This window comes from Eubalaena glacialis, chromosome 19, assembly GCF_028564815.1.
Source record: "Eubalaena glacialis isolate mEubGla1 chromosome 19, mEubGla1.1.hap2.+ XY, whole genome shotgun sequence".
Lineage (NCBI taxonomy): Eukaryota > Metazoa > Chordata > Mammalia > Artiodactyla > Balaenidae > Eubalaena > Eubalaena glacialis.
In genome coordinates, this window is record NC_083734.1 from 43751683 (window position 1) to 43775349 (window position 23667).

Here is a 23667-nt window from a genome sequence, read left to right on the forward strand (position 1 = left end):
TTTCTAATAAATTCAGCACTCCCAGCATAGAAATCGCGGTCTTCGTGATATTTCCTTTAAGGAGATTCTGTCTGAATTTTCCAGAGACATTGAAAGCAAGATACAGAATAATCCTCTTAAATTGTTCTCTAAAATAACCTAAGTCTGGGTAGTTTCCTTCTTATCATTGTAAATGGCATTTATAGGACACAGTAGCTAAGGAAGGTGGGCACAGCTATATCTTCGTCACATATACAGAGTCACAGATGCCCACGGTTCCAGACAGGTGCCGCACACCTGAGAAATATTCTTCAACAATGACCAGTAAGGAGTCTACACTGGGGTTACCACTTATATTCCCAGTCTGAGTATTCATTCACTGAACTCACACCTGCTAGCACAGCACAGAAAGCCCAGTATGTTAGAGGTGGAAGGAACCTTGAGTGGCATCTGGCCAATCGCCTGTTTTTGAAGCTAAGGAGCAATGAGTAATGAAAGATCAAATAAGTTTCTTAATGTCATTATAACCACTGACGTTCAGAAAAGACCCAGGAGAATGCAAGCCCCCTGACATTAAGCATTTAAGCCAAACATTTCCTCTTACTATGATTGGAGACACATTCCTCTGCGCAGAGGAACTGTCATATTTTGTGACCAAGTAGAACTGCTTCTTCAGGTAATATACACTCCCTTCTATGTATTACAGCTCTGACTGTTATTTAGAATGTTATTCACAATGTCGACTTGTGTGGATATTAAATCCATACTGGCTCTCCAGGGCTGCTTATCTTTGTGCTCAGGAACTGGGCATTGAAGGCCTCTTCCAAGCACATTAATCACTGCCAATCTACAAGTATTTTTTGAACATCTGCTGTGAATAAGGCACTGAGTTGACCACCCTGAGGGAATATAAAGGAAGAAAAGGGGGTTCCTGCTTTGAAGAGGTTATAATCTACTTAGGGACATGAGCTGTAAATCAGAAAAAAGTCAAATAGTACATAATATAAGAAATACCAAAAAGAGTTGACCACTGTAAACCTATTAGGAAACCTCATGCAATGGTCCTGTCATTTTTAAGTAAAAAATAAGTAAGCAGTAAAATATGAACCTATCTTGTGAGGGAATATATGTTCTGTGTGTCCGTGTCTATGTGCTTTTAAAAAATTTATTTATTTATTTATTTTTGGCTGTGTTGGGTCTTCGTTTCTGTGCGAGGGCTTTCTGTAGTTGCGGCAAGCGGGGGCCACTCTTCATCGCGGTGCGCGGGCCTCTCACTATCGCGGCCTCCCTTGTCGCGGAGCACAGGCTTCAGACGCGCAGGCTCAGTAGTTGTGGCTCACGGGCCTCGTAGCTCCGCGGCATGTGGGATCTTCCCAGACCAGGGTTCGAACGCGTGTCCCCTGCATTGGCAGGCGGATTCTCAACCACTGCGCCACCAGGGAAGCCCCCTATGTGTTTTTATGCCTAAAAAAATACCTGGAACATTAGGCAACAAAATCTAACAGTAACTGGTAATAATATTCATCTTCTTCTTCATTTCCTTCTCAATTATATACTTTAAAAAATGAACATACATTTCATTTTTAGATGAATTGGATTGTCTAAAACCTGTATCTATTTGGGGGGAATTATTTAAAATTTTCTCACAATTATGCTATGCTCTTAAAAATGTAACTATCAAAGTGTAAATGAATTTAAAGCAGATAAGTTAGAGAGCAGCGGTTTGTACTCCTAAAGAGGTCTTTTATTACATATAAGAGTATACCACCGTGTTGTAAATAGTGGACTTCTCGGAGATCTTTTGGTTTTTTACAATACTTATTTATTTATTTTGTTTGTTTGGCTGCGCCAGGTCTTCGTTGTGGCATGCAAACAGTCAACTGCGGCATATGAGATCAAGTTCCCTGACCAGGGATCGAACCCGGGCCCCTGCATTGGGAGCGCGGATTCTTAGCCACGGGACCACCAGGGAGGTCCCTGAGATCTTTGAAATGTGATCAAATTATTAAACATTGAATTTATATTTTAGCAGTTTACGATCATCTCAATTGCATAAAGCAAGGGGCACTTTTGCTATGTTCCGAATGAAGACGTTTTAAACATTGCTAGCTGTTTCAGATTATATGTACAATTGTTTTTCTCCATTTGTATAGACAATTGAGAATTGAGAACTCAACAAGCCAGTATTTTTCATGTTAAAATTTGTTCACAATGTGATGGTTGGAAATTGTTGGGTTAAATAAAGCCCTAGCATTCATTATGCAAAATCTGTTGCCCATCACCACTAAGAACCTGTCTGGTTTTCAGCCTTTTCTTTTAAGGATGTTTTTCTAAGACCTCACTCTCTTGCATGGGTTGTGGTACTTTCAGCAGGGCTAATCCACTCTCCACAATTCTGACACGTATTTGTCTTGTCAGCTCTACATCGATAGCCTGACTCCCCTTTACAGAGACTGGTGTTCACATAGAGGGAGCTCTAGATCTTCCTCCAAGGTATTTTTATTTTACTCTGTTAATGAAACTCCCCACTGAAAAATCTTATTCAATATGTATTCTGTGGTGATTTGAGCAGAGAACTGGCCATTTGCCATATGAAAAACATTCATCTTTGTTCTGAGTTCAAAATTTGGAGTTTATAAGGCACCAGTGTAACATGACCTATTAAAATATATTTATTAACTTAACAATTATAGGACACTAAGTGCCAGGCACTGTTCTTAGTGCTTCACACTTATTAGCTCACTTAATCTTCGCAACAACCTTGATTACATATCTTTATTATCCCTCAAGACCCAAGGAAACATAGTAAGTGGCAAAGTATTTAATGAGTGTTGTATGGTTTCAGGATAAGTGGCATCAGAAAATAGCACATGACTTGCCACCAGTGTCAGTTCACAGAGTTTGGTGGCATGAATTATTCACACATGACCCATATTTTCTCTGCCAGGATATGAAATTGGGCATGGGGTAGGATGAGTGTCTTAGACTGAATAAACCCCAGAATTGCCTACTGAAGGGCTAGTGAACTCTTCATCTTTGTGGATCTTTGTAAAAGGGAGAGAAAAATCATTTTGGAACAATTTGGGCTCAGAAGTGTTTGGAGTAGGGAAATTTGTCTTCTTAACTGAGGTGATCCTCCAAAGAGGTTCTCCTTGCACAGAATGAGATCTTTAGGAAGATGCCCCACTCAAGCAACAGGAAAAATTGATTATGAGACAATGTGGCTTGAAAAGAGCAAAGCACAAGCAAGAAACCCAAAAGCCAGCAAATGGAACTACATCCAACTAAAAAGCTTCTACAGAGCAAAAGAAATCATCAACAAAATGAAAAGGCAGCCCACTGAATGGGAGAACATATTTGCAAACTATATATCTGATTAGCAGTTAATATCCAAAAAATTAAGGAACTCCTAAATAACACCAGAACAACACAAAACAAGACAAAACCAAAAACCAATTCACTTAACAAACGGGTAGAGGATTTGTAAACATTTTTTCAAAGAAGGCATAGAGATGGTCAACAAGTACATGAAAAGGTGTTCAACATCACTAATCACCAGGGAGATGCAAATCAAAACCACAATGTGATATCACCTCACGCATGTTAGAATGGGTATTATCGAGAAGACAAGAGATAACAAATGCTGGTGAGGATGTGGAGAAAAGGGAACCCTGGTGCACGGTTGGTAGGAATGTAAATTGGTACAGCTACTATGGAAAACAGTATGGAGGGTCTTCAAAAATTTAAAAATAGACCTACCCTATGATCCGGCAATCCCACTTGTTGGAATACATCCAAACGAGATGAAATCATTATCTCAAAGAGATATCTGCACTCCCATGTTCATGAGAGCATTATTCACAACAGCCAAGACATTGAAACAAGCTAAACGTGCAACAACAGAGGAATGGATACACACAATGTTTTCTATATATAATTCACCCATAAAAAGAAGGAAATTCTGCCTTTTGTGATAACATGGATGGACCCTGAAGGCATTAGGCTGAGTGAAATAAGTCAAACAGAGAAAGATAAATATTATATGATCTCACTTACACGTGGAATCAAAACCATCAAACTCAAAGAAACATAGACTAGAAAGGTAGTTGCCAGGGGCTGAGGGGTAGGAGAAATGGGGAGATGTTGGTCAAAAGATACAAACTTCCAGTTATGAGATGAATGAATTCTGAGGATCTCATGTACAGCACGGTGACTATGTTAACAATACTATAGTTGACCCTTGAACTACTCTGGGTTTAGGGGCGCCGACCCTCTGCCCTTTGGATCCGAGATTCTGTATCTATGGTTTCTCTGTACTTGCATTTCCTCCCTCTCCACGACGAAACCAACCTCAGGTCGCGTGGCACTGTAGTATTTACTACTGAAAAACATCTGCGTATAAGTGGACCCGTGCAGTCCAAACCCGTGCTGCGCACGGGTCAACTGTATACTGTCTACTCAAAAGGTGCTACGCAAGTAGAGCTTTAATGTTCTCATCATAACAACAACAAAATGATAGTTATGTAAGGTGAAGGATCTGTTAACTAACCTTTTGGTGGTAAAGATTTTGCAATATACATGTGTATCAAACCATCACAACGTGCACCTAAAATGACACAATGTTATATGTCAATTATATCTCAAGAAAGCTGGGGAAAAAAAGAGAAAAGAGAGCAGAACATACAAGTTTTTTAAATCTAGGCTCTGGTTACCGCTTTGAAAAAATCACGAGGGCCCATGGACAACAGAACGTGAGAGAGAGAGAGTTGAAGGTCTACATCGATGAGATTGTACTTGATTTCTCCCTCCTCTGTTTCCCCAATTGTGTCAATATACATTCAGTCAATTTGCATTTCTTTATAAGTTTTGACATTATGTTTGAAATTCCATTTGGGAAGCTTTAGCTCCTGGGGCCTGAGGCACATTCTTTTGAATTATGGCAATGATCCTAAAGTGATCCAAAACCCTGTCTGGTGAATCATAGGAGTAAAGGTGAAAAGTAATGAGACCGTTTTCCCCATGCAATTCCTCAACTGCCCGTGGCAACGATTCCCAAAGAAGCGTGTCCATCAATCACACGTCTAGCCACGCCATCACAGAACAGCTGCGTTACCTCCCCAATCTACTGCTTTGAACAGTGTATCATAAACGTGTACACTGTTTGCTGAAAAATCCTGTCTTTTTTTGAAATTAATTTTTATTGGAGTATAGTTGATTTTCAATGTTGTGTTACTTTCTGCTGTACAGCAAAGTGAATCAGTTATTCATATACATATATCCACACTTTTTTAGATTCTTCTCCCATACAGGTCATTCGAGAGTATTGAGTAGAGTTCCCTGTGCTATACAGTATGTCCTTATTAGTTATCTATTTTATATATAGCAGTGTGTACATGTCAATCCCAATGTTCCAATTTATTCCTCCCCGCCTTTCCCCTCTGGTGACCATAAATTTGTTTTGTATATCTGTGATGGAGAACAAACCTCTGTCTTATCCCTTCATAGTTGTAGCACCCATGTCAAGGTATAGTAAGAAAAAACTTCTCATTACACGATTCCATATCACATACACAAGAAAGGCAAGTATAAAGCATGTCATGCCTCAGAGAAAATCAGTATTCTGTGACCAGCCAGATCAGAGATGCCGCAACATGCGCTGGAAAAAAGAAAAAGAAAAAAAAATGATGGCACTCTTGGATATTTTATTCTAATACTCACTTGGTTTATGAAAATAAACTTTTGCCTTTCCAATACAAGCATATGAGCTGCAGTACTATTCAAGGCATGTACATTTCACTATACATCAAGTGAAACATAAATGTTTTCCCAAGGAATCCACACAAAAGACTGTGTCTGACACCTGTCTGATTCACATGTAGGTGTTTCAGGGGATCTCTTGGGGGTCAAGGATAGGATCTAGTCAGTGCTCCAGAAACCCTTATATGTTTAATTTCTTTAGAAATGCAGCCCCTTTAGGCCCCTTTTGCCCAGGATTTGCCAGGTGCCATCTACTCAAAATAAGCATGAAGAGCTGCTATCACTTCAAATGGCGCAGAGGAGTGCTTAGGTTTTGATGATGAACAGCGTGAATACATCCATATTTAGGGATGTAACACATGTTCTTTAATGAGATCATGAGTATTTCACCAGCAATGCAATCATTAGTCAAAACAAATGTCTACTTAATTGGCCAAAAGATAAACAAGAGGGGTCATCAGCAGCTGACCAGGGTATATAAAGGGCCCAGAGCAGGAGGAAGACATTCACACCTGAGAACTCTCAACTCCTCTCACCAGCTCAAGCCAACTCAACCCCAGAAACCGCCATGACCGGCTCCTGCTTCGGCCCCATCTCCTCCTCCCTGGGCTGCGCCGGAGGCTGCTTCCAGCCCCACTGCTGCCACCATCCCCGCTGCTGCCGCCCAGTGTCCTGCCAGACCACCGTGTGCCACCCCGTGACCTGCGTGCCCCGCTGCACGCGCCCCATCTGTGAGCCCTGCCGCCGCCCAGTCTGCTGCGCCCCGTGCAGCCTGCAGGACGGCTGCTGCCGCCCCATCACCTGCTGCCCCACGTCCTGCCAGGCCGTGGTCTGCCGCCCCTGCTGCTGGACCACCACCTGCTGCCATCCCGTCTCTGTGCAGTCCCCGTGCTGCCGCCACCCCTGCTGCCAGCCGGCCCCCTGCTGGGCCACCTGCAGGACTTCCTCCTGCTGCTGAGCAGTGCATCCTAGGAGCACATCATCAGTAAGGGTCCCCCAGAGACGGCCGGCTCCATCCTGCTGTCCTACAGCTTCACAGCAGAAGGTGGCAGGTCTCTTCTCGAGAAGCCCATTCCTCCTCTCTTCTAACTAGCTTATAAGAGGCACCGAAGACCCTTTTCAAACGAACTACTGATGAAGAATATCCTGTCCTCTCAACACCCCAGCTCCCTCCTATATCATGTTGTTGATTTTCTAATAAATTCAGCACTCCCAGCATAGAAATCATGGTCTTCGTGATATTTCCTTTAAGGAGATTCTGTCTGAATTTTCCAGAGACATTGAAAGCAAGATACAGAATAATCCTCTTAAATTGTTCTCTAAAATAACCTAAGTCTGGGTAGTTTCCTTCTTATCATTGTAAATGGCATTTATAGGACACAGTAGCTAAGGAAGGTGGGCACAGCTATATCTTCGTCACATATACAGAGTCACAGATGCCAACGGTTCCAGACAAGTGCCGCACACCTGAGAAATATTCTTCAAAAATGACCAGTAAGGAGTCTACACTGGGGTTACCACTTATATTCCCAGTCTGAGTATTCATTCACTGAACTCACACCTGCTAGCACAGCACAGAAAGCCCAGTATGTTAGAGGTGGAAGGAACCTTGAGTGGCATCTGGCCAATCGCCTGTTTTTGAAGCTAAGGAGCAATGAGTAATGAAAGATCAAATAAGTTTCTTAATGTCATTATAACCATTGACGTTCAGAAAAGACCCAGGAGAATGCAAGCCCCCTGACATTAAGCATTTAAGGCAAACATTTCCTCTTACTATGATTGGAGACACGTTCCTCTGCGCAGAGGAACTGTCATATTTTGTGACCCAGTAGAACTGCTTCTTCAGGTAATATACACTCCCTTCTATGTATTACAGCTCTGACTGTTATTTAGAATGTTATTCACAATGTCGACTTGTGTGGATATTAAATCCATACTGGCTCTCCAGGGCTGCTTATCTTCGTGCTCAGGAACTGGGCATTGAAGGCCTCTTCCAAGCACATTAATCACTGCCAATCTACAAGTATTTTTTGAACATCTACTGTGAATAAGGCAGTGAGTTGACCACCCTGAGGGAATATAAAGGAATAAAAGGGGGTTCCTGCTTTGAAGAGGTTATAATCTACTTAGGGACATGAGCTGTAAATCAGAAAAAAGTCAAATAGTACATAATATAAGAAATACCAAAAAGAGTTGACGACTGTAAACCTATTAGGAAACCTCATGCAATGGTCCTGTTATTTTTAAGTAAAAAATAAGTAAGCAGTAAAATATGAACCTATCCTGTGAGGGAATATGTGTTCTGTGTGTCCGTGTCTATGTGTTTTTTTAAAATTTATTTATTTATTTATTTTTGGCTGTGTTGGGTCTTCGTTTCTGTGCGAGGGCTTTCTGTAGTTGCGGCAAGCGGGGGCCACTCTTCATCGCGGTGCGCGGGCCTCTCACTATCGCGGCCTCCCTTGTTGCGGAGCACAGGCTTCAGACGCGCAGGCTCAGTAGTTGTGGCTCACGGGCCTCGTAGCTCCGCGGCATGTGGGATCTTCCCAGACCAGGGTTCGAACCCATGTCCCCTGCATTGGCAGGCGGATTCTCAACCACTGCGCCACCAGGGAAGCCCCCTATGTGTTTTTATGCCTAAAAAATACCTGGAACATTAGGCAACAAAATCTAACAGTAACTGGTAATAATATTCATCTTCTTCTTCATTTCTTTCTCAATTATATACTTTTAAAAATGAACATACATTTCATTTTTAGATGAATTGGATTGTCTAAAACCTGTATCTATTTGGGGGGAATTATTTAAAAATTTCTCACAATTATGCTACGCTCTTAAAAATGTAACTATCAAAGTGTAAATGAATTTAAAGCAGATAAGTTAGAGAGCAGTGGTTTGTACTCCTAAAGAGGTCTTTTATTACATATAAGAGTACACCACCGTGTTGTAAATAGTGGACTTCTCGGAGATCTTTTGGTTTTTTAAAATATTTATTTATTTATTTTGTTTGTTTGGCTGCGCCAGGTCTTCGTTGTGGCATGCAAACACTCAACTGTGGCATATGAGATCAAGTTCCCTGAGCAGGGATCGAACCCGGGCCCCTGCATTGGGAGCGCGGATTCTTAGCCACGGGACCACCAGGGAGGTCCCTGAGATCTTTAAAATGTGATCAAATTATTAAACATTGAATTTATATTTTAGCAGTTTACGATCATCTCAATTGCATAAAGCAAGGGGCACTTTTGCTATGTTCCGAATGAAGAATTTTTAAACATTGCTAGCTGTTTCAGATTATATGTACAATCGTTTTTCTCCATTTGTATAGACAATTGAGAATTGAGAACTCAACAAGCCAGTATTTTTCATGTTAGAATTTGTTCACAATGTGATGGTTGGAAATTGTTGGGTTAAATAAAGCCCTAGCATTCATTATGCAAAATCTGTTGCCCATCACCACTAAGAACCTGTCTGGTTTTCAGCCTTTTCTTTTAAGGATGTTTTTCTAAGACCTCACTCTCTTGCATGGGTTGTGGTACTTTCAGTAGGGCTAATCCACTCTCCACAATTCTGACACATATTTGTCTTGTCAGCTTTACATCGATAGCCTGACTCCCCTTTACAGAGACTGGTGTTCACATAGAGGGAGCTCTATATCTTCCTCCAAGGTATTTTTATTTTACTCTGTTAATGAAACTCCCCACTGAAAAATCTTATTCAATATGTATTCTGTGGTGATTTGAGCAGAGAACTGGCCATTTGCCATATCAAAAACATTCATCTTTGTTCTGAGTTCAAAATTTGGAGTTTATAAGGCACCAGTGTAACATGACCTATTAAAATATATTTATTAACTTAACAAATATAGGACACTAAGTGCCAGGCACTGTTCTTAGTGCTTCACACTTATTAGCTCACTTAATCTTCGCAACAACCTTGATTACATATCTTTATTATCCCTCAAGACCCAAGGAAACATAGTAAGTGGCAAAGTATTTAATGAGTGTTGTATGGTTTCAGGATAAGTGGCATCAGAAAATAGCACATGACTTGCCACCAGTGTCAGTTCACAGAGTTTGGTGGCATGAATTATTCACACATGACCCATATTTTCTCTGCCAGGATATGAAATTGGGCATGGGGTAGGATGAGTGTCTTAGACTGAATAAACCCCAGAATTGCCTACTGAAGGGCTAGTGAACTCTTCATCTTTGTGGATCTTTGTAAAAGGGAGAGAAAAATCATTTTGGAACAATTTGGGCTCAGAAGTGTTTGGAGTAGGGAAATTTGTCTTCTTAACTGAGGTGATCCTCCAAAGAGGTTCTCCTTGCACAGAATGAGATCTTTAGGAAGATGCCCCACTCAAGCAACAGGAAAAATTGATTATGAGACAATGTGGCTTGAAAAGAGCAAAGCACAAGCAAGAAACCCAAAAGCCAGCAAATGGAACTACATCCAACTAAAAAGCTTCTACAGAGCAAAAGAAATCATCAACAAAATGAAAAGGCAGCCCACTGAATGGGAGAACATATTTGCAAACCATATATCTGATTAGCAGTTAATATCCAAAAAATTAAGGAACTCCTAAATAACACCAGAACAACACAAAACAAGACAAAACCAAAAACCAATTCACTTAACAAACGGGTAGAGGATTTGTAAACATTTTTTCAAAGAAGGCATAGAGATGGTCAACAAGTACATGAAAAGGTGTTCAACATCACTAATCACCAGGGAGATGCAAATCAAAACCACAATGTGATATCACCTCACGCATGTTAGAATGGGTATTATCGAGAAGACAAGAGATAACAAATGCTGGTGAGGATGTGGAGAAAAGGGAACCCTGGTGCACTGTTGGTAGGAATGTAAATTGGTACAGCTACTATGGAAAACAGTATGGAGGGTCTTCAAAAATTTAAAAATAGACCTACCCTATGATCCGGCAATCCCACTTGTTGGAATACATCCAAACGAGATGAAATCATTATCTCAAAGAGATATCTGCACTCCCATGTTCATGAGAGCATTATTCACAACAGCCAAGACATTGAAACAAGCTAAACGTGCAACAACAGAGGAATGGATACACACAATGTTTTCTATATATAATTCACCCATAAAAAGAAGGAAATTCTGCCTTTTGTGATAACATGGATGGACCCTGAAGGCATTAGGCTGAGTGAAATAAGTCAAACAGAGAAAGATAAATATTATATGATCTCACTTACACGTGGAATCAAAACCATCAAACTCAAAGAAACATAGACTAGAAAGGTAGTTGCCAGGGGCTGAGGGGTAGGAGAAATGGGGAGATGTTGGTCAAAAGATACAAACTTCCAGTTATGAGATGAATGAATTCTGAGGATCTCATGTACAGCACGGTGACTATGTTAACAATACTATAGTTGACCCTTGAACTACTCTGGGTTTAGGGGCGCCGACCCTCTGCCCTTTGGATCCGAGATTCTGTATCTATGGTTTCTCTGTACTTGCATTTCCTCCCTCTCCACGACGAAACCAACCTCAGGTCGCGTGGCACTGTAGTATTTACTACTGAAAAACATCTGCGTATAAGTGGACCCGTGCAGTCCAAACCCGTGCTGCGCACGGGTCAACTGTATACTGTCTACTCAAAAGGTGCTACGCAAGTAGAGCTTTAATGTTCTCATCATAACAACAACAAAATGATAGTTATGTAAGGTGAAGGATCTGTTAACTAACCTTTTGGTGGTAAAGATTTTGCAATATACATGTGTATCAAACCATCACAATGTGCACCTAAAATGACACAATGTTATATGTCAATTATATCTCAAGAAAGCTGGGGAAAAAAAGAGAAAAGAGAGCAGAACATACTAGTTTTTTAAATCTAGGCTCTGGTTACCGCTTTGAAAAAATCACGAGTGCCCATGGACAACAGAACGTGAGAGAGAGAGAGTTGAAGGTCTACATCGATGAGATTGTACTTGATTTCTCCCTCCTCTGTTTCCCCAATTGTGTCAATATACATTCAGTCAATTTGCATTTCTTTATAAGTTTTGACATTATGTTTGAAATTCCATTTGGGAAGCTTTAGCTCCTGGGGCCTGAGGCACATTCTTTTGAATTATGGCAATGATCCTAAAGTGATCCAAAACCCTGTCTGGTGAATCATAGGAGTAAAGGTGAAAAGTAATGAGACCGTTTTCCCCATGCAATTCCTCAACTGCCCGTGGCAACGATTCCCAAAGAAGCGTGTCCATCAATCACACGTCTAGCCACGCCATCACAGAACAGCTGCGTTACCTCCCCAATCCACTGCTTTGAACAGTGTATCATAAACGTGTACACTGTTTGCTGAAAAATCCTGTCTTTTTTTGAAATTAATTTTTATTGGAGTATAGTTGATTTTCAATGTTGTGTTACTTTCTGCTGTACAGCAAAGTGAATCAGTTATTCATATACATATATCCACACTTTTTTAGATTCTTCTCCCATACAGGTCATTCGAGAGTATTGAGTAGAGTTCCCTGTGCTATACAGTAGGTCCTCATTAGTTATCTATTTTATATATAGCAGTGTGTACATGTCAATCCCAATGTTCCAATTTATCGCTCCCCGCCTTTCCCCTCTGGTGACCATAAATTTGTTTTCTACATCTGTGATGGAGAACAAACCTCTGTCTTATCCCTTCATAGTTGTAGCACCCATGTCAAGGTATAGTAAGAAAAAACTTCTCATTACACGATTCCATATCACATACACAAGAAAGGCAAGTATAAAGCATGTCATGCCTCAGAGAAAATCAGTATTCTGTGACCAGCCAGATCAGAGATGCCGCAACATGCGCTGGAAAAAAGAAAAAGAAAAAAAAATGATGGCACTCTTGGATATTTTATTCTAATACTCACTTGGTTTATGAAAATAAACTTTTGCCTTTCCAATACAAGCATATGAGCTGCAATACTATTCAAGGCATGTACATTTCACTATACATCAAGTGAAACATAAATGTTTTCCCAAGGAATCCACACAAAAGACTGTGTCTGACACCTGTCTGATTCACATGTAGGTGTTTCAGGGGATCTCTTGGGGGTCAAGGATAGGATCTAGTCAGTGCTCCAGAAACCCTTATATGTTTAATTTCTTTAGAAATGCAGCCCCTTTAGGCCCCTTTTGCCCAGGATTTGCCAGGTGCCATCTACTCAAAATAAGCATGAAGAGCTGCTATCACTTCAAATGGCGCAGAGGAGTGCTTAGGTTTTGATGATGAACAGCGTGAATACATCCATATTTAGGGATGTAACACATGTTCTTTAATGAGATCATGAGTATTTCACCAGCAATGCAATCATTAGTCAAAACAAATGTCTACTTAATTGGCCAAAAGATAAACAAGAGGGGTCATCAGCAGCTGACCAGGGTATATAAAGGGCCCAGAGCAGGAGGAAGACATTCACACCTGAGAACTCTCAACTCCTCTCACCAGCTCAAGCCAACTCAACCCCAGAAACCGCCATGACCGGCTCCTGCTTCGGCCCCATCTCCTCCTCCCTGGGCTGCGCCGGAGGCTGCTTCCAGCCCCACTGCTGCCACCATCCCCGCTGCTGCCGCCCAGTGTCCTGCCAGACCACCGTGTGCCACCCCGTGACCTGCGTGCCCCGCTGCACGCGCCCCATCTGTGAGCCCTGCCGCCGCCCAGTCTGCTGCGCCCCGTGCAGCCTGCAGGACGGCTGCTGCCGCCCCATCACCTGCTGCCCCACGTCCTGCCAGGCCGTGGTCTGCCGCCCCTGCTGCTGGACCACCACCTGCTGCCATCCCGTCTCTGTGCAGTCCCCGTGCTGCCGCCACCCCTGCTGCCAGCCGGCCCCCTGCTGGGCCACCTGCAGGACTTCCTCCTGCTGCTGAGCAGTGCATCCTAGGAGCACATCATCAGTAAGGGTCCCCCAGAGACGGCCGGCTCCATCCTGCTGTCCTACAGCTTCACAGCAGAAGGTGGCAGGTCTCTTCTCGAGAAGCCCATTCCTCCTCTCTTCTAACTAGCTTATAAGAGGCACCGAAGACCCTTTTCAAACGAACTACTGATGAAGAATATCCTGTCCTCTCAACACCCCAGCTCCCTCCTATATCATGTTGTTGATTTTCTAATAAATTCAGCACTCCCAGCATAGAAATCGCGGTCTTCGTGATATTTCCTTTAAGGAGATTCTGTCTGAATTTTCCAGAGACATTGAAAGCAAGATACAGAATAATCCTCTTAAATTGTTCTCTAAAATAACCTAAGTCTGGGTAGTTTCCTTCTTATCATTGTAAATGGCATTTATAGGACACAGTAGCTAAGGAAGGTGGGCACAGCTATATCTTCGTCACATATACAGAGTCACAGATGCCCACGGTTCCAGACAGGTGCCGCACACCTGAGAAATATTCTTCAACAATGACCAGTAAGGAGTCTACACTGGGGTTACCACTTATATTCCCAGTCTGAGTATTCATTCACTGAACTCACACCTGCTAGCACAGCACAGAAAGCCCAGTATGTTAGAGGTGGAAGGAACCTTGAGTGGCATCTGGCCAATCGCCTGTTTTTGAAGCTAAGGAGCAATGAGTAATGAAAGATCAAATAAGTTTCTTAATGTCATTATAACCATTGACGTTCAGAAAAGACCCAGGAGAATGCAAGCCCCCTGACATTAAGCATTTAAGCCAAACATTTCCTCTTACTATGATTGGAGACACATTCCTCTGCGCAGAGGAACTGTCATATTTTGTGACCAAGTAGAACTGCTTCTTCAGGTAATATACACTCCCTTCTATGTATTACAGCTCTGACTGTTATTTAGAATGTTATTCACAATGTCGACTTGTGTGGATATTAAATCCATACTGGCTCTCCAGGGCTGCTTATCTTCGTGCTCAGGAACTGGGCATTGAAGGCCTCTTCCAAGCACATTAATCACTGCCAATCTACAAGTATTTTTTGAACATCTACTGTGAATAAGGCAGTGAGTTGACCACCCTGAGGGAATATAAAGGAAGAAAAGGGGGTTCCTGCTTTGAAGAGGTTATAATCTACTTAGGGACATGAGCTGTAAATCAGAAAAAAGTCAAATAGTACATAATATAAGAAATACCAAAAAGAGTTGACGACTGTAAACCTATTAGGAAACCTCATGCAATGGTCCTGTTATTTTTAAGTAAAAAATAAGTAAGCAGTAAAATATGAACCTATCCTGTGAGGGAATATGTGTTCTGTGTGTCCGTGTCTATGTGTTTTTTTAAAATTTATTTATTTATTTATTTTTGGCTGTGTTGGGTCTTCGTTTCTGTGCGAGGGCTTTCTGTAGTTGCGGCAAGCGGGGGCCACTCTTCATCGCGGTGCGCGGGCCTCTCACTATCGCGGCCTCCCTTGTTGCGGAGCACAGGCTTCAGACGCGCAGGCTCAGTAGTTGTGGCTCACGGGCCTCGTAGCTCCGCGGCATGTGGGATCTTCCCAGACCAGGGTTCGAACCCATGTCCCCTGCATTGGCAGGCGGATTCTCAACCACTGCGCCACCAGGGAAGCCCCCTATGTGTTTTTATGCCTAAAAAATACCTGGAACATTAGGCAACAAAATCTAACAGTAACTGGTAATAATATTCATCTTCTTCTTCATTTCTTTCTCAATTATATACTTTTAAAAATGAACATACATTTCATTTTTAGATGAATTGGATTGTCTAAAACCTGTATCTATTTGGGGGGAATTATTTAAAAATTTCTCACAATTATGCTACGCTCTTAAAAATGTAACTATCAAAGTGTAAATGAATTTAAAGCAGATAAGTTAGAGAGCAGCGGTTTGTACTCCTAAAGAGGTCTTTTATTACATATAAGAGTACACCACCGTGTTGTAAATAGTGGACTTCTCGGAGATCTTTTGGTTTTTTAAAATATTTATTTATTTATTTTGTTTGTTTGGCTGCGCCAGGTCTTCGTTGTGGCATGCAAACACTCAACTGTGGCATATGAGATCAAGTTCCCTGAGCAGGGATCGAACCCGGGCCCCTGCATTGGGAGCGCGGATTCTTAGCCACGGGACCACCAGGGAGGTCCCTGAGATCTTTAAAATGTGATCAAATTATTAAACATTGAATTTATATTTTAGCAGTTTACGATCATCTCAATTGCATAAAGCAAGGGGCACTTTTGCTATGTTCCGAATGAAGAATTTTTAAACATTGCTAGCTGTTTCAGATTATATGTACAATTGTTTTTCTCCATTTGTATAGACAATTGAGAATTGAGAACTCAACAAGCCAGTATTTTTCATGTTAGAATTTGTTCACAATGTGATGGTTGGAAATTGTTGGGTTAAATAAAGCCCTAGCATTCATTATGCAAAATCTGTTGCCCATCACCACTAAGAACCTGTCTGGTTTTCAGCCTTTTCTTTTAAGGATGTTTTTCTAAGACCTCACTCTCTTGCATGGGTTGTGGTACTTTCAGTAGGGCTAATCCACTCTCCACAATTCTGACACATATTTGTCTTGTCAGCTTTACATCGATAGCCTGACTCCCCTTTACAGAGACTGGTGTTCACATAGAGGGAGCTCTATATCTTCCTCCAAGGTATTTTTATTTTACTCTGTTAATGAAACTCCCCACTGAAAAATCTTATTCAATATGTATTCTGTGGTGATTTGAGCAGAGAACTGGCCATTTGCCATATCAAAAACATTCATCTTTGTTCTGAGTTCAAAATTTGGAGTTTATAAGGCACCAGTGTAACATGACCTATTAAAATATATTTATTAACTTAACAAATATAGGACACTAAGTGCCAGGCACTGTTCTTAGTGCTTCACACTTATTAGCTCACTTAATCTTCGCAACAACCTTGATTACATATCTTTATTATCCCTCAAGACCCAAGGAAACATAGTAAGTGGCAAAGTATTTAATGAGTGTTGTATGGTTTCAGGATAAGTGGCATCAGAAAATAGCACATGACTTGCCACCAGTGTCAGTTCACAGAGTTTGGTGGCATGAATTATTCACACATGACCCATATTTTCTCTGCCAGGATATGAAATTGGGCATGGGGTAGGATGAGTGTCTTAGACTGAATAAACCCCAGAATTGCCTACTGAAGGGCTAGTGAACTCTTCATCTTTGTGGATCTTTGTAAAAGGGAGAGAAAAATCATTTTGGAACAATTTGGGCTCAGAAGTGTTTGGAGTAGGGAAATTTGTCTTCTTAACTGAGGTGATCCTCCAAAGAGGTTCTCCTTGCACAGAATGAGATCTTTAGGAAGATGCCCCACTCAAGCAACAGGAAAAATTGATTATGAGACAATGTGGCTTGAAAAGAGCAAAGCACAAGCAAGAAACCCAAAAGCCAGCAAATGGAACTACATCCAACTAAAAAGCTTCTACAGAGCAAAAGAAATCATCAACAAAATGAAAAGGCAGCCCACTGAATGGGAGAACATATTTGCAAACCATATATCTGATTAGCAGTTAATATCCAAAAAATTAAGGAACTCCTAAATAACACCAGAACAACACAAAACAAGACAAAACCAAAAACCAATTCACTTAACAAACGGGTAGAGGATTTGTAAACATTTTTTCAAAGAAGGCATAGAGATGGTCAACAAGTACATGAAAAGGTGTTCAACATCACTAATCACCAGGGAGATGCAAATCAAAACCACAATGTGATATCACCTCACGCATGTTAGAATGGGTATTATCGAGAAGACAAGAGATAACAAATGCTGGTGAGGATGTGGAGAAAAGGGAACCCTGGTGCACTGTTGGTAGGAATGTAAATTGGTACAGCTACTATGGAAAACAGTATGGAGGGTCTTCAAAAATTTAAAAATAGACCTACCCTATGATCCGGCAATCCCACTTGTTGGAATACATCCAAACGAGATGAAATCATTATCTCAAAGAGATATCTGCACTCCCATGTTCATGAGAGCATTATTCACAACAGCCAAGACATTGAAACAAGCTAAACGTGCAACAACAGAGGAATGGATACACACAATGTTTTCTATATATAATTCACCCATAAAAAGAAGGAAATTCTGCCTTTTGTGATAACATGGATGGACCCTGAAGGCATTAGGCTGAGTGAAATTAGTCAAACAGAGAAAGATAAATATTATATGATCTCACTTACACGTGGAATCAAAACCATCAAACTCAAAGAAACATAGACTAGAAAGGTAGTTGCCAGGGGCTGAGGGGTAGGAGAAATGGGGAGATGTTGGTCAAAAGATACAAACTTCCAGTTATGAGATGAATGAATTCTGAGGATCTCATGTACAGCACGGTGACTATGTTAACAATACTATAGTTGACCCTTGAACTACTCTGGGTTTAGGGGCGCCGACCCTCTGCCCTTTGGATCCGAGATTCTGTATCTATGGTTTCTCTGTACTTGCATTTCCTCCCTCTCCACGACGAAACCAACCTCAGGTCGCGTGGCACTGTAGTATTTACTACTGAAAAACATCTGCGTATAAGTGGACCCGTGCAGTCCAAACCCGTGCTGCGCACGGGTCAACTGTATACTGTCTACTCAAAAGGTGCTACGCAAGTAGAGCTTTAATGTTCTCATCATAACAACAACAAAATGATAGTTATGTAAGGTGAAGGATCTGTTAACTAACCTTTTGGTGGTAAAGATTTTGCAATATACATGTGTATCAAACCATCACAATGTGCACCTAAAATGACACAATGTTATATGTCAATTATATCTCAAGAAAGCTGGGGAAAAAAAGAGAAAAGAGAGCAGAACATACAAGTTTTTTAAATCTAGGCTCTGGTTACCGCTTTGAAAAAATCACGAGTGCCCATGGACAACAGAACGTGAGAGAGAGAGAGTTGAAGGTCTACATCGATGAGATTGTACTTGATTTCTCCCTCCTCTGTTTCCCCAATTGTGTCAATATACATTCAGTCAATTTGCATTTCTTTATAAGTTTTGACATTATGTTTGAAATTCCATTTGGGAAGCTTTAGCTCCTGGGGCCTGAGGCACATTCTTTTGAATTATGGCAATGATCCTAAAGTGATCCAAAACCCTGTCTGGTGAATCATAGGAGTAAAGGTGAAAAGTAATGAGACCGTTTTCCCCATGCAATTCCTCAACTGCCCGTGGCAACGATTCCCAAAGAAGCGTGTCCATCAATCACACGTCTAGCCACGCCATCACAGAACAGCTGCGTTACCTCCCCAATCCACTGCTTTGAACAGTGTATCATAAACGTGTACACTGTTTGCTGAAAAATCCTGTCTTTTTTTGAAATTAATTTTTATTGGAGTATAGTTGATTTTCAATGTTGTGTTACTTTCTGCTGTACAGCAAAGTGAATCAGTTATTCATATACATATATCCACACTTTTTTAGATTCTTCTCCCATACAGGTCATTCGAGAGTATTGAGTAGAGTTCCCTGTGCTATACAGTAGGTCCTCATTAGTTATCTATTTTATATATAGCAGTGTGTACATGTCAATCCCAATGTTCCAATTTATCGCTCCCCGCCTTTCCCCTCTGGTGACCATAAATTTGTTTTCTACATCTGTGATGGAGAACAAACCTCTGTCTTATCCCTTCATAGTTGTAGCACCCATGTCAAGGTATAGTAAGAAAAAACTTCTCATTACACGATTCCATATCACATACACAAGAAAGGCAAGTATAAAGCATGTCATGCCTCAGAGAAAATCAGTATTCTGTGACCAGCCAGATCAGAGATGCCGCAACATGCGCTGGAAAAAAGAAAAAGAAAAAAAAATGATGGCACTCTTGGATATTTTATTCTAATACTCACTTGGTTTATGAAAATAAACTTTTGCCTTTCCAATACAAGCATATGAGCTGCAGTACTATTCAAGGCATGTACATTTCACTATACATCAAGTGAAACATAAATGTTTTCCCAAGGAATCCACACAAAAGACTGTGTCTGACACCTGTCTGATTCACATGTAGGTGTTTCAGGGGATCTCTTGGGGGTCAAGGATAGGATCTAGTCAGTGCTCTAGAAACCCTTATATGTTTAATTTCTTTAGAAATGCAGCCCCTTTAGGCCCCTTTTGCCCAGGATTTGCCAGGTGCCATCTACTCAAAATAAGCATGAAGAGCTGCTATCACTTCAAATGGCGCAGAGGAGTGCTTAGGTTTTGATGATGAACAGCGTGAATACATCCATATTTAGGGATGTAACACATGTTCTTTAATGAGATCATGAGTATTTCACCAGCAATGCAATCATTAGTCAAAACAAATGTCTACTTAATTGGCCAAAAGATAAACAAGAGGGGTCATCAGCAGCTGACCAGGGTATATAAAGGGCCCAGAGCAGGAGGAAGACATTCACACCTGAGAACTCTCAACTCCTCTCACCAGCTCAAGCCAACTCAACCCCAGAAACCGCCATGACCGGCTCCTGCTTCGGCCCCATCTCCTCCTCCCTGGGCTGCGCCGGAGGCTGCTTCCAGCCCCACTGCTGCCACCATCCCCGCTGCTGCCGCCCAGTGTCCTGCCAGACCACCGTGTGCCGCCCCGTGACCTGCGTGCCCCGCTGCACGCGCCCCATCTGTGAGCCCTGCCGCCGCCCAGTCTGCTGCGCCCCGTGCAGCCTGCAGGACGGCTGCTGCCGCCCCATCACCTGCTGCCCCACGTCCTGCCAGGCCGTGGTCTGCCGCCCCTGCTGCTGGACCACCACCTGCTGCCATCCCGTCTCTGTGCAGTCCCCGTGCTGCCGCCACCCCTGCTGCCAGCCGGCCCCCTGCTGGGCCACCTGCAGGACTTCCTCCTGCTGCTGAGCAGTGCATCCTAGGAGCACATCATCAGTAAGGGTCCCCCAGAGACGGCCGGCTCCATCCTGCTGTCCTACAGCTTCACAGCAGAAGGTGGCAGGTCTCTTCTCGAGAAGCCCATTCCTCCTCTCTTCTAACGAGCTTATAAGAGGCACCGAAGACCCTTTTCAAACGAACTACTGATGAAGAATATCCTGTCCTCTCAAGACCCCAGCTCCCTCCTATATCATGTTGTTGATTTTCTAATAAATTCAGCACTCCCAGCATAGAAATCATGGTCTTCGTGATATTTCCTTTAAGGAGATTCTGTCTGAATTTTCCAGAGACATTGAAAGCAAGATACAGAATAATCCTCTTAAATTGTTCTCTAAAATAACCTAAGTCTGGGTAGTTTCCTTCTTATCATTGTAAATGGCATTTATAGGACACAGTAGCTAAGGAAGGTGGGCACAGCTATATCTTCGTCACGTATACAGAGTCACAGATGCCCACGGTTCCAGACAGGTGCCGCACACCTGAGAAATATTCTTCAACAATGACCAGTAAGGAGTCTACACTGGGGTTACCACTTATATTCCCAGTCTGAGTATTCATTCACTGAACTCACACCTGCTAGCACAGCACAGAAAGCCCAGTATGTTAGAGGTGGAAGGAACCTTGAGTGGCATCTGGCCAATCGCCTGTTTTTGAAGCTAAGGAGCAATGAGTAATGAAAGATCAAATAAGTTTCTTAATGTCATTATAACCATTGACGTTCAGAAAAGACCCAGGAGAATGCAAGCCCCCTGACATTAAGCATTTAAGGCAAACATTTCCTCTTACTATGATTGGAGACACGTTCCTCTGCGCAGAGGAACTGTCATATTTTGTGACCCAGTAGAACTGCTTCTTCAGGTAATATACACTCCCTTCTATGTATTACAGCTCTGACTGTTATTTAGAATGTTATTCACAATGTCGACTTGTGTGGATATTAAATCCATACTGGCTCTCCAGGGCTGCTTATCTTCGTGCTCAGGAACTGGGCATTGAAGGCCTCTTCCAAGCACATTAATCACTGCCAATCTACAAGTATTTTTTGAACATCTACTGTGAATAAGGCAGTGAGTTGACCACCCTGAGGGAATATAAAGGAATAAAAGGGGGTTCCTGCTTTGAAGAGGTTATAATCTACTTAGGGACATGAGCTGTAAATCAGAAAAAAGTCAAATAGTACATAATATAAGAAATACCAAAAAGAGTTGACGACTGTAAACCTATTAGGAAACCTCATGCAATGGTCCTGTTATTTTTAAGTAAAAAATAAGTAAGCAGTAAAATATGAACCTATCCTGTGAGGGAAAATGTGTTCTGTGTGTCCGTGTCTATGTGTTTTTTTAAAATTTATTTATTTATTTATTTTTGGCTGTGTTGGGTCTTCGTTTCTGTGCGAGGGCTTTCTGTAGTTGCGGCAAGCGGGGGCCACTCTTCATCGCGGTGCGCGGGCCTCTCACTATCGCGGCCTCCCTTGTTGCGGAGCACAGGCTTCAGACGCACAGGCTCAGTAGTTGTGCCTCACGGGCCTCGTAGCTCCGCGGCATGTGGGATCTTCCCAGACCAGGGTTCGAACCCATGTCCCCTGCATTGGCAGGCGGATTCTCAACCACTGCGCCACCAGGGAAGCCCCCTATGTGTTTTTATGCCTAAAAAATACCTGGAACATTAGGCAACAAAATCTAACAGTAACTGGTAATAATATTCATCTTCTTCTTCATTTCTTTCTCAATTATATACTTTTAAAAATGAACATACATTTCATTTTTAGATGAATTGGATTGTCTAAAACCTGTATCTATTTGGGGGGAATTATTTAAAAATTTCTCACAATTATGCTATGCTCTTAAAAATGTAACTATCAAAGTGTAAATGAATTTAAAGCAGATAAGTTAGAGAGCAGCGGTTTGTACTCCTAAAGAGGTCTTTTATTACATATAAGAGTACACCACCGTGTTGTAAATAGTGGACTTCTCGGAGATCTTTTGGTTTTTTAAAATATTTATTTATTTATTTTGTTTGTTTGGCTGCGCCAGGTCTTCGTTGTGGCATGCAAACACTCAACTGTGGCATATGAGATCAAGTTCCCTGAGCAGGGATCGAACCCGGGCCCCTGCATTGGGAGCGCGGATTCTTAGCCACGGGACCACCAGGGAGGTCCCTGAGATCTTTAAAATGTGATCAAATTATTAAACATTGAATTTATATTTTAGCAGTTTACGATCATCTCAATTGCATAAAGCAAGGGGCACTTTTGCTATGTTCCGAATGAAGAATTTTTAAACATTGCTAGCTGTTTCAGATTATATGTACAATCGTTTTTCTCCATTTGTATAGACAATTGAGAATTGAGAACTCAACAAGCCAGTATTTTTCATGTTAGAATTTGTTCACAATGTGATGGTTGGAAATTGTTGGGTTAAATAAAGCCCTAGCATTCATTATGCAAAATCTGTTGCCCATCACCACTAAGAACCTGTCTGGTTTTCAGCCTTTTCTTTTAAGGATGTTTTTCTAAGACCTCACTCTCTTGCATGGGTTGTGGTACTTTCAGTAGGGCTAATCCACTCTCCACAATTCTGACACATATTTGTCTTGTCAGCTTTACATCGATAGCCTGACTCCCCTTTACAGAGACTGGTGTTCACATAGAGGGAGCTCTAGATCTTCCTCCAAGGTATTTTTATTTTACTCTGTTAATGAAACTCCCCACTGAAAAATCTTATTCAATATGTATTCTGTGGTGATTTGAGCAGAGAACTGGCCATGTGCCATATCAAAAACATTCATCTTTGTTCTGAGTTCAAAATTTGGAGTTTATAAGGCACCAGTGTAACATGACCTATTAAAATATATTTATTAACTTAACAAATATAGGACACTAAGTGCCAGGCACTGTTCTTAGTGCTTCACACTTATTAGCTCACTTAATCTTCGCAACAACCTTGATTACATATCTTTATTATCCCTCAAGACCCACGGACACATAGTAAGTGGCAAAGTATTTAATGAGTGTTGTATGGTTTCAGGATAAGTGGCATCAGAAAATAGCACATGACTTGCCACCAGTGTCAGTTCACAGAGTTTGGTGGCA

The 23667-nt window shown here is 41.7% G+C and overlaps 3 protein-coding genes across 3 annotated transcripts; all 3 read left to right on the forward strand.

Annotated features, from left to right (window-relative positions):
- Positions 1 to 6304: 6304 nt before the first annotated feature.
- Positions 6305 to 6694, forward strand: LOC133080280 (keratin-associated protein 2-3-like). Its single transcript, XM_061176176.1, has one exon. It carries the CDS (start codon positions 6305 to 6307, stop codon positions 6692 to 6694), a length of 390 nt encoding a protein of 129 aa, XP_061032159.1.
- Positions 6695 to 13230: 6536 nt separating this feature from the next.
- On the forward strand, positions 13231 to 13620 carry LOC133080282 (keratin-associated protein 2-3-like). Its single transcript, XM_061176178.1, has one exon. The coding sequence runs from the start codon at positions 13231 to 13233 to the stop codon at positions 13618 to 13620; it is 390 nt and encodes a 129-aa protein (XP_061032161.1).
- Positions 13621 to 20156: 6536 nt separating this feature from the next.
- LOC133080293 (keratin-associated protein 2-3-like) lies at positions 20157 to 20546 on the forward strand. Its single transcript, XM_061176195.1, has one exon. The coding sequence runs from the start codon at positions 20157 to 20159 to the stop codon at positions 20544 to 20546; it is 390 nt and encodes a 129-aa protein (XP_061032178.1).
- The last annotated feature ends 3121 nt before the right edge of the window (positions 20547 to 23667 follow it).